At 36.7% G+C, this 16,053-nt stretch overlaps 1 protein-coding gene across 16 annotated transcripts in view; it reads right to left on the reverse strand.

The window, feature by feature from the left end:
- HDAC9 (histone deacetylase 9) overlaps positions 1–16,053 on the reverse strand; it is a 445,991-nt gene that overhangs the window by 192,931 nt on the left and 237,007 nt on the right. For 11 of the 16 annotated variants that reach the window (XR_014943025.1, XM_015853723.3, XM_015853724.3 and 8 more), the window contains 2 exons: positions 14,788–14,914; positions 13,020–13,141 (listed from right to left, as the gene is read on the reverse strand). Coding sequence is in view for 15 of the 16 variants with exons in the window: in XM_015853723.3 (XP_015709209.2) it covers positions 13,020–13,141; positions 14,788–14,914 (249 nt within the window). In the remaining variant the exon portion in view is untranslated. The remainder of the gene's footprint in view (positions 1–13,019; positions 13,142–14,787; positions 14,915–16,053) is intronic. The other 5 variants (XM_085538530.1, XM_085538528.1, XM_085538526.1 and 2 more) reach the window with 1 other exon arrangement.

Here is a 16,053-nt window from a genome sequence, read left to right on the forward strand (position 1 = left end):
CCCTGTTGGCCACTTCTCTTCTGATGGAGCCCAGGAAACAATTTGCTTTCTGAACTGCAAGAGCACATTGTGGCTCCTGTTAAGTTTTTCATCCACCATCATGCTCCACTGAAGGTGAAGCACAATTACTGCTAGCTGCAAGAGGTATGGATTGCTACAGCAATCCTATGTACTTCAGTGCGCTCCTACCTGAAGTAAGTAATAAAAAATGTACAATGGTTTACCTACAATGGTAAACTCCCCTCTGATAGCTAAAAAGGCAAAATTAGGTACTTTAAGCTTCAAAGATATAGCTGTATATTAAAATTATAAATACACACATACATGCTTAATGTTCATTTATGGGCACAAAGCTTATAGATTACCTTTAAATGATTCTAATCCTTTACAATCCGGAATGCAAACAAGTGAACAAAGTGAAAAATAAATTTCTTTAAAAAAATTTTGTTAATTTGTTACCTGAATATTTCCAAGGCACTTGAAAAGCCTTAGTTGTGAAAGCTAAAAAATTATAATAATTAATTTGCCTTATGCTTTAGACGAGTACTTGGTTTGATACTTTAACTCATAGTTCTTAGAACTGGTCTTCAGAGGGTTATTGCTTTAAATAACTGTTTTACATTAGCCTTGACACAAGTATTTCTACTGCACATTATTTGAATCTTTGCTCGGTATAATTAATCCACTTATGAATCTGACTATGTTCATCACTGAAAATCACTGTCACTGTGGAACAGGAGTACCATTTGGGGAGCCAAGGCCAAATAACTCCTGAGGCTTAAACTTTATTCACTAGCTTGCTGTAAAACAGCTTCCTCAGACAGAAGTAAAAATTAACCTTAAAAATTAACCTTTTCTTTTCTTTTCTTTTCTTTTCTTTTCTTTTCTTTTCTTTTCTTTTCTTTTCTTTTCTTTTCTTTTCTTTTCTTTTCTTTTCTTTTCTTTCTTTTCTTTTCTTTTCTTTTCTTTTCTTTTCTTTTCTTTTCTTTTCTTTTCTTTTCTTTTCTTTTCTTTTCTTTTCTTTTCTTTTCTTTTCTTTTCTTTTCTTTTCTTTTCTTTTCTTTTCTTTTCTTTTCTTTTCTTTTTTCTTCCATTAATGTCACAAAATCATTGAAAAATCCTTCATGAAGTCTATGACTTTATTCAGCTGTTAATGAATGTGGCTAACTCTTTGTACACTAAGAATCCCACTAAGCTCCAACACTCAAATTAATTCTACATGATACAGGATATGTTCTATAGCTATCTCATCTTCCTGAGGTAATAGGACTGCTCTAAACTGCTGAAGGTACTGAATGCAGTGAGGTTTGCTGTGTTAGGTTTCTACAACTACAGGGAGCTGAATCATCTGACCAAGGAGCCAGAGTGTATTTCAGTGAGAGAAAAGGAGTACATGGATGGGAGCATGGCAGATGGGGAAAACACGGCTACACTTTTTCTTGGCAGTAGGATGATAGATTGGTCTATTCACCTAAAGCCAGTATATATCTGATATTGGCTGGATTGGTCATTATTAGCCAAGCCTCTTCAGCCTGCAAATCTTTGTGCTTCTACACAATTTAGCACTTTGGGACAAGTAATAATCTGTTCCCACATGGAAAATGTGAAAATACACTATTTGAAAGTGTTTCATAGGAAAGAAAACATAGTGATTTTCTTTGAAGGTCATCAAAGTCAATGTTATTAATTTTGATAAAAATCAGTTGGCATCCATTTGACTGATTCGCTCAAGTGAAATTTAAGAAAGATGAACCTGAGAATGACTTTGTTTATGTAACTATGCAGTCTAATTTGGAATAATAAGATTCTACATTACTTATTAATATGGCTTATTCAGAGTCTCAGCACTATTGCCTTAATGCCTCTTTTTAGTGCTTGTAATAATTCATTGCTATTACTCTTTAAATGACTGTAAGGGGACAAGAGCCATGAAAGACAAAGAAAGTATAAACAAATACAGAAGACCTTATAAGCAATCAAAGGATCAGTTACCAAACTCCCTACTAGGATTTATAGTTATCTCAACAGAACAGAAAATGTTGAAAACTCTTCTTAGGTGAAGACAAAAGATAGCATCTTGCTGACTTTTCATCTTTTATGGTGGCTTCATCTACTGAGAGAGAAGTAACTAACTGCATTGTTAAAACAGAAAATACACAGACTTCTATATGGATACATACCAATTTCATTACAACTATCATTGCTCAGGTGAAAGTATTCTCTCCTGAATAACATGACATTGCAACACAAACATTAGAGATATGAAAATGATTCAGTGAAGTCATTATATCACATACTCCACTTTGCTTAATACTAGCAATTTGCAGATACTGGCATTAACGAATACAGCCTGGGGCTAAGTTGCTCCCAAATGAGCTGAGGTTTTCTTTTTAGACAGAGCTTTGCTTCAAGCTGTTTCTTTTTATTAAACACACAGATATTTAAGAAGAAGGGATAAAAATCCATTCTATGCATGGAGAGAGGACATATATATGAAGGGAATGTGAAAGATAATAATGCACTACTTTCTGATGGTTCCAGGAACACAGTACTACTTTTGTATCAGAAAAGTGTGTGCCAACTCTAAACCAGTATTTAATGAACCCAGGCAGGAAATGGGGGATGGGAGAGAGTGCATAGTGAGCAGGTCCTCATCTCCAGTTGAAAGCCATATATAGGAAACCTGAAGAACAGAAAGTGAGCTTTTGTCCAGGCTTCCAAAGGCTCTGAAGTGAAAGCATTTCCTTTTCTTGGCTGGTAGGCTGGCTTAAAAAAGCTGTGGGGCAGCTGAGGTAAACGATACTAAATTTGGCTACAAAGATTCCTATAACAGCAGAATCAGCAGCAAAATTCACATTTTACTTGAGAAATACAAATCATTCCCTGTTGCTCAGGCTCCAACTGTTATCAACCACTAAGATCATTTTGAAACAATAACACAGACTTGTCTAAAGTATTTAAGCCAACAGAAAAAAACTTTGAAACAAAGACTTCATGATTATGAAATAATTCTAGCTCTTCACTGCTATTCTCTATTTCTTTATCTGTCCTATTTTTTTTTTCTTTTTTTTTCTTTTCCCAGTAAAGTTGCTGTTTTTTGTATTATTCTACCAGAGATTCATGCACAGACAAGCTTTATGTGCTTTCCAACACACCATGATAAGACTGCACCTGAGAAAGCTCAAAGTGTAAATTACAGGACAAACAGAATATCTATGGGTATAGATCTTTGGAGTTACAATAGAAAATGATGAGATGACATTGGTTATCATGATGGTATTACTGCTTGCATGCTAGTGGCTTAACCTGTGATGAGTTCATTTCTAGTACTAAGACAAATGAGAATTTCCTAGAAGACACTGAGTATGGATTGTTATATAAATTTGAGGTAACTGTGGTGACGTCCCTTGAAGCAAGAGGAGCAGAATGGAGGAAAACATAGGTGAAAAATATGTTCATTTTGTGGGTTCACTGCATAGCACAGGTTTCCTTGTCTGTGTTGTGGGCTTCCCTTCACCGTGGCAATACACTTAGAAAAGTAGCCGGTGTGTCTGTGCCATGCCAGGATCTGGAGATCAAAGAAAATATCAAATCCCCCCTCACTACTGCTGTTTTTGATGAAAACAATCAGAAGAGGCATACGTAAGTTTCCAAGATCTTAACCTTAGAGCAAGGTGCTAAGGAGAATTTTCCGTTTCCCAATCAGTGAGGCAGGTAGTATATTCCTAATGCCACCACAAAGGAAAAATGGATAGATAGTCTGGGCTTCCTAAAAAAAAGGATAGATAGTCTGGGCTTCCTAATCAAAATATGAATGCAGGTGGAAAGCCAGAAATGCAGCGAACACAGATCAGGGACCAAAGCTGCTTGTAGCTTCCCCAGCTGCTTTGTGGAGAGCTTTGTATGAGTTTGTCCTTCTGGGAGGGGACTTGATGGCCTCCCAATCATCCTTCTGCTACATGCGGTTCTAGCAGACACATGCACTTTCTCTGCTCTGCATGGAGATTTGGACTTCCTGTAGGCAGCCACCTCCCCAGCACTGAATAAATTAGAGCTGGGCAAGATGAGTAGAGACTTTCTGGTTTTATACATGACTAATTTTTACTGTAGAGAGCCATGTTCCAGTGCAAGATGATACTAAACAATAAACACGTGGAACATTCTCTCTACTAGCTTACAGGCTGGGAGATACCAGAACATAATATAATTATCTAGGCTCGTTGACTTTTAAATTCTGGTCATATGAAAATATGTACATATATTTCTGAAAGAATATTAAATTAGATTCATGAGACTAAAAAGTCATTTACACAGCTACTCTAAAGCTCTTCCAAGAACTACATGGACCTGACCACTGGGTGGTCCCAGCCAGGAGGGAGCACCAGATACAGAGGTATAGGAAGGAGACACTTTGTTTTTCTGCCTTGCATCACCTAATGTGTTTTCAGTCTATACAGAAACTGTTTCCTGTACAACCATTTGCTTTAAGGGGAATGTTGCTCATATGTGAAACCCTTTAGTCCCTTTCTTTATTTTACTTTTGTAAAAGGTAGAATACTTTATTTGTTCAGACTAAGGAAAATATCCATTCCCCAAATAAAAAAACAGGTTTAGTGAAACACATGGTAAAACAGCTAATTAGATTAGAGAGGATCTCTTTAGCTCTCTTCAGGCTAAGGAAGCCCATTTAACAAGATTAGCAATTTTTCATTGATTTCCTAAAGAAGGTTCAAAAATGAAATATTCCCTGAAGCCATCTTGAATATCTAACTTTTCCTCGTTATTCATTGCAGTCTGTATAGAATTATAACATTTCTGATTATCCTTGTAAACGAGTATTATTTGTCTAGGAATGCCTTACTGAGCTATGTGTAGGAATAACTTAGTGCTGTGTCCATTTAGCCAGAACTGTAGATCTTTACATTTTTTCAGGAAAGGCTGACCAATAGGAGATATTTCCTGTTGATGACTGTTCTACTTGTATCCCACAAGGCGAAAGAAGAGTGGACTTGATACAACTCTTAATAATTTCTCTTCTTAGCAGAGAAACACTATCTCCTTTCATTTGCATCAGTTTGAGCTATATAACTGTTTCAATGAGATCTCCCGAGTCTTCGCTATGTTTCAAGTATATAATAATAATAATAAATAGGGGATTAAAAGATGAGTAATACCATGGTGTCTTGACACACAGACTAATAGAAAAATGATAATTTAAAATTAACTCTCATCTTTGCTGTCCATCTTTAAAACCTGTAATTTGTTTTTCACTTTAGTAACAACTATGGGAGCCAAATGGTACCTTAGTTCTCAGGAGGTATAGAAGAAAAAGAAGGTAAAGCAGGCCATTTGACAGAAGGCAGGTTGTTTGAATGGCAATAACCAAATTTAGCTGTGCATGACAAGTAGTCCTACTGGCTTCATTGATTATTCTGACTATATACACCAGTCAGTTCAAGTTGCAAAGATGAAATGGGAATACAATACTACACTTACTGAAAATATACAAATCTCCCTCTTCGCCCTAAATCCTTTTTCAATAACCATTGAGACAATAACTTTTTCCAAAGGAAAAATAACTTTCTCCAGTGAATAAATGTCAGATTTTGCAAGACCACAATGTAACCCATGGATACATGATTTAATTTTTAAGAATAATTAAATTAGAAAATCACAGAATCATAGATTTTTAGGGGTTGGAAAGAACCTCTCAGATGACCTAATTCAACCAACCTGCTAAAATGTGTTCCCTACATTGGGTTGCACAGGAAAGTGTCCAAACATGTTTTGAATATCTCCAAAGAATAAAATTCATGAACTTCTCTGTTACTCCCAAAGTAAACAAACTTTTCTTCATGTTCATATGGTACTTCCTGTGCTCTAGTTTGTGCCCATTGCCACTTGTTCTGTTTCTGGACACTGCTGAAAAAAGCCTTGCCCCATCTACTTGCCTCCTACCTTTAGAAAATCATAAGCACTGATAAGATCCCCCTCAATCTTCTATCCTCCAGGCTGAACAATCCCAGGGCTCTCAGCCTTTCCTCAGAAGGGAGATGTTCCACTCCATCATCTGCTGCTCTCTGTTGGACTCTCTCTAGAAATTCCCTATCTTTCTTGATCTGAGAGTCCAGAACTGGATACAGTACTACAGATGTGGCCTCCCGAGGTGAGAGTAGAAGAGGATGATCACCTCCCTCAACCTGCTGGCCATGCTATTTTTAATGGACTTCTGGCCTTCTTGTCCACAAAGGCATACTGATGGCTCATGGTCAACCTATTGTCCACCAAGAAACCCTGGTCCTTCTCTTCTGAGCTCCTTTCTAGCAGGTCATCCCCTAACCTGTACTGATGCATGCAGTTATTTCCTCCTCAGGTGAAGGAATCTACATCTGTGCTTGTTGATTCATAACTTCCCCCTCTGCCAAACTCTCCAGCCAGTCCAGTTCTCACTGAATGGCAGCACAGCTTTCTGGTGTATCAGCCATTCCTCCCACATCGTTCACTGTGAGGTTATTCCCCAAGCCTTATAGAAAAAAAGGAACTGGTTAATAGAGTGATTAAATCCCATAGGTTTTAACCTACTAAAATATCCAGCAGTGACAACTCATTGACAGTAATTAACAGAATGAAGTATATTTTCAGTCTTCCAGTATTCGTGATTAAGCATTATTTCTTTCTCCTCAGTTTTGAGAGGATTTCATTAATAGATGAGAGTGGGGCAGGTCTGATTTGCTGAAGCATACTACTTGGGGCTGTTCAAAAGCTGCAGAGCTTCAGCAGAGGGACTCTGCTACAACAGTACTGGATGCCAAGAAAACAGGAGCACAAAAATGCAGTATATCTTATTTCCCTAACAGATGAGAACTCTGGGCCACACTGAACTCAAGTGTAGAAAGGCACAGCTAGGTATGAAGGCAAATGAAACTAAATTTGGCCCTAAAGTTGTCTGGAGCTTAAAAGCCTGTTTGTCTGACTTTTGCAGGCAAGGCTGAGTTTCGAAAGGATGTCTCAAAAAAAACCCCATTTATTTAAAATCTTAATTAGAAATTGATATTATACCCTAACAACAAAACCAAATTAAAACAAGTTTACTTTTAGATAGGTTCTTTATGCTCTGGGATATAATTCCAGTCTCCTACAACTTAATTAGCTAAATATACAATGTAACCTTCCATCTGGTAGAGTAATTTAACAGGAATAATTGTGCACCACCATAACTCAACAAGACACCGAGGAAAACCATTGAAATGCTATTTCCTTTCCTTTGGAAGAGAATTATGTACAATTTCAGCATGCTTTGCATTTCTAACAGTTAAAGCCAACAGGGAGGTATCACTCTCATTTATATTACTTTCCCATGAGAAAATCAAAAGCAAAGTACAAAGCTTAGGCCGCTCTTCATGAATGGCTCTGTAATACTTATTTGGCTTTAGCTAGAACATGTTATTTGGCAACTAAAACCTTTAATTAGAACTGTGGTTTTGAAGATATTTTTCAGTGAAAGTGCATTTTGCAGGAGTTTGGAGAAGTGCAATCTTTACTGACCAACATATTCTACTTTGGATGACATGATACCACTTCTCTCTTTCTCTCTTTTTCCCATCTTTTAGATTTGTTTACTCTTCTGAAAATTTTCAGCTGCCCTTGCCCTAGACACAGCAGAAGAAAAAAAAGTCATTTCCATTCAAATCTAACTAAAGTTTGCTATCAACTTCAAAGAATTTCAGGTTTTATATACAATATTTTGTAACCTGTTCATCTGAAAAGAAGACTTCTAAAAACATTACAGCCATTTCATTTAAATTTCCATGGACACTGTGCACCTAGAATCCTCCAGATTTTAGGATTGTTTTTTTTTTAAATTAAACTAAGTGTCTTTAGGTTCAAAAGTAAAAAATGGTGGTTAGTATCTGATAACCTACTTATAAAAAGTGATGCAAGCTACTTGTCAGTACTGACTTATAAAGTGTTTCTGAAAGCATACACATTCTATGTTACAAAATCTTTGGGTAAACATGTGAAAGAGAACTTTGCAATTCAATTTTGGATACTTGAAGGGCAGCAAAAGGAAAATTAAGATAGCATTTAGAGTAAGACTGCATAATTAGTCAAACCCTGAAGAAGACACAGTGTTTGGCACAAGAGAGTGATTATTGGCAGGACAGAAGGTAATATATATACAAGTAGTAAAATTTGAGCTGAGACAAAAATACAATAAAAAATCTTTATCTAGGCCATCATTGAGAAAGAATAATCACCTGTTCACAACACCTTTGTTTCCTGTGATTAAAAATAATTGTTAAAGAGATGATACTGGAGATACATACAAAGATCCAGAAAGGAGCATATGTCTTTTTATTTTCCTGCTCTGTGCAATGTGTTGGTGACTTTCTTCGGTCAAATCACCTAGTCTGAACTTACCAAGACTGCTCACTAACTAAGGAAACCAAGGATTCTGGGAGGCAGGAATGTTTAGCATCTCTGAAAAACAGGATAAAATCAGAAGAGAAGAAAAATCAAATTTGCCTTCTTTCCCTGCTTCAAGAAGCGAAGTGCTTTTCCCATTTGTTATGCTTAATCATAAACTGAGAGAAAAATAAGGACTCTCTACTGAGATTGACTTCTTCGTTTTGGCAGACACAATAATTGCGGGTTTGTGACTCTCTAAGCCTTTCTTTTTTTCACTGAAAACCAAAAGAAATCCAGGTTTATCATATACTATTACTTCATAGGAGAATGTTTTCCTAGAAAATGCAAATGGAATTTGGTGGCATGAAAGGGAAGGGGAAAAAAATTTTCACACACAAAATGTTTTTCTTCTCAGTTTTTTCAACCACTCTAGCAAATTACTGAGTCACAAAGTGCAGGAAGAATGATGGTAAGGAAATGTTCAAATTAATTTTTTAAAAAAATTACATCTACTGTGTTCTTACTCAGGAATCTTTCACTCTAATTACACAAGAGCTATGCTGTTATTCTACTGCCTAATCAGGTTAACATAATGTCATTTTTACAAAGCTGTTTTCATGACTGTGTAGTAAAGCCTTCTTCCTTTCTTTCATCACAACATTAAACCATCCTTCATCTTCTCTTATTACTTTTATTTTTTCCTGTGTGAAATTACATAATTTCCCCCATCCAATCTAAAATTTTGTACTGTTTAAGAAAAAAACAATCATGTTACATTTCCATTGAGCATACTTCCAGTTTCTGGTAAGCAAGTCACAAACATCTTAAATAGTGCTATTGTAAGTGATGCTCACGTATTTAAGCAAAATGCAAACTGTAAGCTTATAAAGTCCATGAACAAAGAAAGATTCAACTGGCATAAAACCAAAATAAATACTAATGTTGATTGACATCCCCATTCTGCAATGACTGTGCTAAATTTGTGAAAGAAAAAACATTTCATATTTGATATGCTGACAATCTCAGGAATTTCTTCCATCCAAAGCCAAAGCATGAGGCAAAATGTAGCAATTCAACCACTAGGGATATTTTTGAAAAGCACGTATCTTTGGTTAGAGAGCTCCACAGCAACACTGCACACAGAAAAAGAAATGCTCTAGAGTGAAGAAAATGCAAACATAGTGGCCAGTTGCCAGAATTTCTGCATTTGTTTTAAAGAAGTGAATAAAAAGGAAGTTTCTTTGAGAACCTGCAGCCTATCAACCCCGTGTGACTTGCTACAATTTTGTCAGCTTTTCAGCAGTCTCTTCAAACAGATAACATTTTCCCAGATAGATAGACAACCAAATTATGGAGATCAGCAATCAGAAGTTCTCCATATTAAATGACCATGTTTTCAAAAGCGCACTGCTCCCATTAGAGCTCTTACAGCAGTCAGTATGAATTTCAAAAGAGTTTAGTAATGGGGAGGAATTTTCAAACCTCTCTGGGCAATTTAAACACATTAGTATCATTGGAAGTTAACGAGCCATGTGCTGCTCAAGACTTTTGGGTGCTTTGTAGAAAGCTCACACATTACAACAGGTACCCATGGTGAAATCTTGGTGAATTTGCTCTTACTCTATTTTGGCCAAATTCTATTTTCAGCTACAGATGTATAGCTTCTCCTTATGGTACATTTATCTGTCCAGTGAAGCAATAGCTCCCTTTGCTCTGCTCTTTTTGAAAGTCTGTCAACACACAGCATCTGAATGCAGCTGTGCGAAGAGTTGCATATCCTGGCCTCTAGCCCCTAGGACAGTCCCAATCCTCCATGCAGCTGAACTGTGCAAAGCCTACTGCTGACAGGTTCTTCTGCATCTCGTAAGGGAAGGAATAATCCACATGCCTGAGAGGTAGTAATTCCAGCCATTGCACTGGTACACTAAGTCAGGTACCTTGCTTTAAGCATACAGACAGCACAGCTGTTAAGCACTACCCTACTTACCTATGTAGCCAGATGCCAGAAGGATAAAAATAGGACAGAATATTTTCTCCTTAACCATAGTCCATCCACATTCATTTTTAAAAGATTAACAAGGAGCTGATACATCAGGACTGGGCTATATAGATTACTGAGAAAGTAAGCAAGAAGCTCTCAGGACTTGCAATGCCTGTGTAACACTCAGTGTTCCCTGGTAGGGAAGAACATATCAGGACATCATGAGTGAATCACACTATTTTGCTTCACATTAAATCTGATCTTAGAGTAACCGATTCAACCAGAATTGTCTATAATGAGCATTACATTAAAGTTTAAATGAAAGATACCTCTATATTTCAAATGATGCTTACAGAAAATAAAATTGAGAAGCAAACCAAAATTGCAATTAAAGTCTATAAAAGGTATTCCCTTCTGGAGGCTGAAAGGAATGTAAGGTTTACTTTCAACTTTCATATATGAATTGCTTACTTCATGCAGGTTCAGCAGCACAGAAAATTTACCAGGAGCCAGTGGCAATAAGCATTCATAGCCCTAAGGAAAGGAAAAGAGGTTCACCCCTCATGGCAAAGGTCAGATTTCTGCAGGCTTATAGCTTGCCCATAGACATGAGTGTTCGTAGGACACCTTTGTCTAGTAAGGTCCCATGAGGATGACACAGGCTCCACAATGTCCCCCCTGCCTGGAGGATGGCCCTATTGCCACTCAGATAAGTTTAGGGTCATTTGACTTGTGTCAGTCTAGTTCCTGTTGCTTTTACTCTCAACCTGATGAGCAATCATTGGGACCTTTATGGGGATGCAGCTGAAGGCTGGAATTATAAATCCAGGACAGGGAGAGACTGAAAGTGTAAACAGGATATTTAACAGTTGTTATTTTCATAGATGTAGAGATCTATTGAATACTCTCCCTTGCTAACACACAACATGCTTTACACTTCAATTCTATGTGCTTATCAAAATCACAATGTAAATTTCATAAGAGCAGTCATGTTAATGATTATATTAGTATTGGTCTGCATTTTCTGTAGATATCTTTTCAGAGAGTCATCTACAGAGAGTCATCATGTCCTTTGTCCAGTTTTGTAACTGATGCATTGCATACCCAAATATTTGGAATAACATATAGAAAACATCTGGATTTAATTATATTATAGTCCTCTTATGCAGACAATGGGAATTGAATTAAGGAATATTTTGAAACCCCCACAGAGATATAAAAGTATTAGCAGCTGCACGAGAACTTCACTATTACAGTGTTTGAAAATGTTTTGTTTTACAGATCAACAGTCTGACACATCATAAATATCAATCATAACATTTAAGATACATAAACATGGAAGAAAAATTAAAACTTGCTTGCAGAAACAAGTAGATACAGTCATAGCATTTAGAAGACGTAAAGTGTATTCTTTTGTTTAAAAAATGAAAATATATAGCCTATTGGAACAATAAATATATATTGTATAGTGAAATTAAGAAGAGAACCACGAATGAGCTTATTGCAACTGAACAGTCTGAGCAAGATTTCATAGAACCTTGTTATACTGCCACCACATTTTTCAATGATCACTTTGAATAATTCAGCCAGAATAAATCAGTGTTTTACTTTTCATTCTTTCAAAAATATTTGAGGACATAATATGAGTTTAGAGAGTCTGCTCTGAAGTATTAGATGTAGACTGGATCTTCTTTCAGAATGCACAGTGCTTCCAAATGCCACTTCTTTTCAAGTCAGTACCAGTTTTGCACTTAGTTTTCAATCTCCCAGTGGCTAAATCACATTCAAAGGCTGTTAGCACAGTAGGGGGTCAAACTTTCCCTCTGAATGTAACTATATCACTCAACAGCAGACTCATGCAATAAGAGATCTAGTGTTTTCTTTTCTTTTTCTTTTTTTCCTCTCCTAGTGTCTCCCTGCATTCCTGGATACCGGTCACTGCACCAAAGACCTGAGGTAACAGCCACATGGACTCCACCACCATCCTTCTGGGTTTATGGTGCAGAAAAAGACAAGTCTACAGTTCACCTGCTGCCAAGGAAAAAAAGGTTCATTTGCTAAACCCTTTGAAACATTCTGAAATGTTCAAATGATCATTTTATTGTCAATTAGACATTCTTGTGTGTAATAAGCATATGCAAACATATGCATGTATGCACGTTCATACAGATATGCATATATATAGTCTTTTTCAACCAAGGTCACAAAATATAACATTAATCCAATTTTTCTCTTTCCATGAATTCTCTTCTCCGTGTCCTGAAAAAATGTGCCTACAGGCAGCATATCATTTGAAGACAGATACTATATCTACCATGCAAAAGAGAGAGAGCTATTAAACGCAGAAATAATATTGAGATAAAGACAATACCACAAAAGATCAATGAAATTATGGTTTGCTTAGAAACTAAGTCCACCAGAACCAAAGCTTGCACAACCTGTTAGCACTGGGAAATAATGACTCTTGATACACCAGCCTTGTAAAGATACAGTCAGGATTTTTGAACTTACCCTTAGTAACATCCTGAACAGGCTTTGTGGATTATGATACGTGCCTTGTTGGTAGACAGCCTGGTTAAAATAAAGGGTGAAAGAAGTCGTGGTAAGGGGATTGAATAAACTAACTCACCCGTTTTACGGAGTGGAAAATCATCCTTGGCATCCTGTGATCCTGGTAAAGTGTATTTGTATGGCGGCGAGGCCCCACTCAGGGGTGGAGAGCTTTGATCCAGTGAGGTATGGTGGGCAGCCCTGCAGCAGACACAGAGAGGTCACAAATTAGCAGTCACTGAGGTGACCAGCAGTAACTATCTACACGTGTTGTACACATGTCTCAGCTGTGTTTATGTTCTTGTTCCTCTAAGTGTGCACAAACCACAGGCTCATGTAACCAATTTCACTTTTACAGTAAGTTATGGAACTCCTTGGGATTCCCAAGAATGTGCTTTTTGCACTCATTATAAAAGTCACATAGGATAAGAGTCATGTTGACCTACAGACAGGATCTGTCACCAGTCTGGAGAACTGACCATTTCAGATTGTTGCATTTTAATACGAACCAGCTGAGCCACAGCAAAAGCCATTGAAAGTCTTGTTTATTATATACAAATGGATGTACATTGACCCAGCCTTTTCTAACAAAAAGATAGGGGAATTCCTGGGGGGTGGGACAGGGGTGATGTTATAAGAAACTAATAAAAAATATTGAGATATTACTATCTCTTGAAAAAAAATGTAAACTATTTAGACATGAAAGATAAAACCTTGCATTTTCTAAGTTTTCTGGGCATACAACTCTGCAGAACATAACACTCACGTCAGCAGAGGAGTTCCAAACTGAAAAGGACTTTCTGACAACTGCTGAATGAAGGGAAGAGTATGGGCAGATCTTTCTGAACATGTAAATAGTACATTGCAAAGCAATTGCATCATTTGGCTCAATGACAGGCTTTTTTGTTTGGTTGCTATATTATTTAGAGAAGGAGAGAAGGGAAAAGAGGGAAACTTTCATACTTTGTGCTTGTCTAAACACCATTTTACTTGGCCTCTTACAGAGCCTCTCCCTTTCTTTTCAATGTAATGTGTTTAATCACGTAATGCTGTGTTTTTGTCAAATAGAAGCACTAACATTAAAGTTTCCCTCATGTAGCAGAAGACATCTCCCTGTAGAACTTACAATTCTCATACATCCAAAGACTCAGAATAAGTTCAGGCCATTAGTTCAGAAGTCATACTCAAGAGAATTTTACACATTATTTGGAAATTATTTACCTCTAGCAGAAACAATGTAACTGTGTATTAAATCATGTTATCACAGTGCTCTGATTAGCTAGAAGAGAAGCTCAAAGGGAAGTGCATCAGTAATGCTATTTAAAAAGAACAAGTGCTGGATTAAAATCTAATGTACCATATGCATTTCTGTTTGTCTGTCCTGTAAAGGTTAGTTTGGGGATAATGTTGCAATCCTTTTAGAAATGCATCCAAAGTTCTTTTCTTTCTTTTATTTTTTTTTAATTGACTTTTAAGAATGTATCAGTTCTAATAAAGAAGTTTAAAATGCATTAATTAGTTAAAAATAAAGGGAAAAAAAAAAAAAAAGGAGGGGGGAGGAGGCAATAACTGTAAGCTCTTGGAACAGTAATATATCCATAACAGGATCTGGTTGAAATAAAAAGTTTATACAAATTTCAGAGACCATTCTGTCCTGTATAGCTCTCGTGTCATTACTTCCTACAAAGTACTTTTCAGCTCAACTAGATATATTTTGCTAACTTCTTGCTTCTTCTTCCATCTTGTTCTAGAGTTAGAGGCTCCCGACATCCCTACTGAAGAAGCATTTTGTCTACTGTTAGTAGCTACCTCAATAAGACAAAGAAACAGCTAAATACTGAACATACGTGTACCAGAGCTTGGGGTGGCGGCTCACGGAATGATTCTTTCCATTTGCTGGAGAGTCTTTTGTTGCAGATTTACTTAACAGGAACTCCTGAAGTTTTTGCTTCACTTCTGTACTGGCTACTGCCCCTAAGACAAACAAAATCAAACACATTTCATCTTTATTTATAAAATTACATTTTAAAGAAAACAAAAAAACAAAACAAAACAAAACAAAACAAAAAAACAGGCAAAAAACAATCTATGTTCTTACTGCTGAAAGCATTGTAAACTATAAAAAGCATTGGTGGAAATCAGTCAAAATGAGATAATGTTTGGGTTGTTTGTTTGTAGAAGACTAAAGTTGGCCATAATCCAGAAAATCGATGAAGTCATGAGGAATATTACATCAGCAGATGAGGCCATTTATCCAGAGTCAGATATATCTAAAGAATTTAAATCATTTCCTAATAATATCCAAATCTAAAAATAATGGGAAAAAAAAAAAAAAGAAAAAAAAAAAGTCAATGACAACAGGTCATTTTGAAGTAGCAGCAAAGAATGCTTGCTTCTTCTGTAAATTGATGGTAAGGCAGCTCATGTTAACATCAAGTAAACTGATTTCTTCTTCCAGCATGGGGAATGCTTCCTTACTCATAGCCATAACATTCTTTGTAAAAAGAATGAAAAAAAAATAAAAAAAAAAATCTTTCCATTTTCCCCAAACAGTCATAAAAAGGGGAAAGAAGAGGAGTGATTCTCTGAAAGTAGCAGCACTCAGGAATATTGATACTCTAAGTATTTGGTTACCCAACAGCACAGTTAGCTGGTGAGCATGTCTCCCTGCGACCTGATTCCCATAAAATACCTCTATTACCCCTCAGCTTCAGACCCTAACTCCACTATTTATATTTTCCTTCCCTCCTCTACTTATTAAGCTGATCAGTAGAAGCATAGGCTAGGGCTGAGGGTCACAAGTGCTGCTTGACGAGGTACAGTGTAATGAGCAAGCCAAACAGAGAAAGGCAACATTGAGTTCACAGTGCTGCTCATCTTCTGGTGTGAGTGCAAACAAAGTCAAACTGTTTATATGAATGCTGATTTTCATATCCCTTATAGAATCCTTTTTTTTTTTTTTTTCTTTTTGGTCGAGGTTTCTGTTACCCTCCTCATGGGTTAATATGTTAATATGCAGGTGATTTGAAAAGTTATTCGTGTTGCAGATAGCAAGTAACCCATCTAGCTTATGATGAAAAGGAACAACCTCGGACTGTTAATGCTTTACCAGA

Source organism: Coturnix japonica, chromosome 2, assembly GCF_054131305.1.
Source record: "Coturnix japonica strain WE chromosome 2, WE-NBRP24, whole genome shotgun sequence".
NCBI classification, from domain to species: domain Eukaryota; kingdom Metazoa; phylum Chordata; class Aves; order Galliformes; family Phasianidae; genus Coturnix; species Coturnix japonica.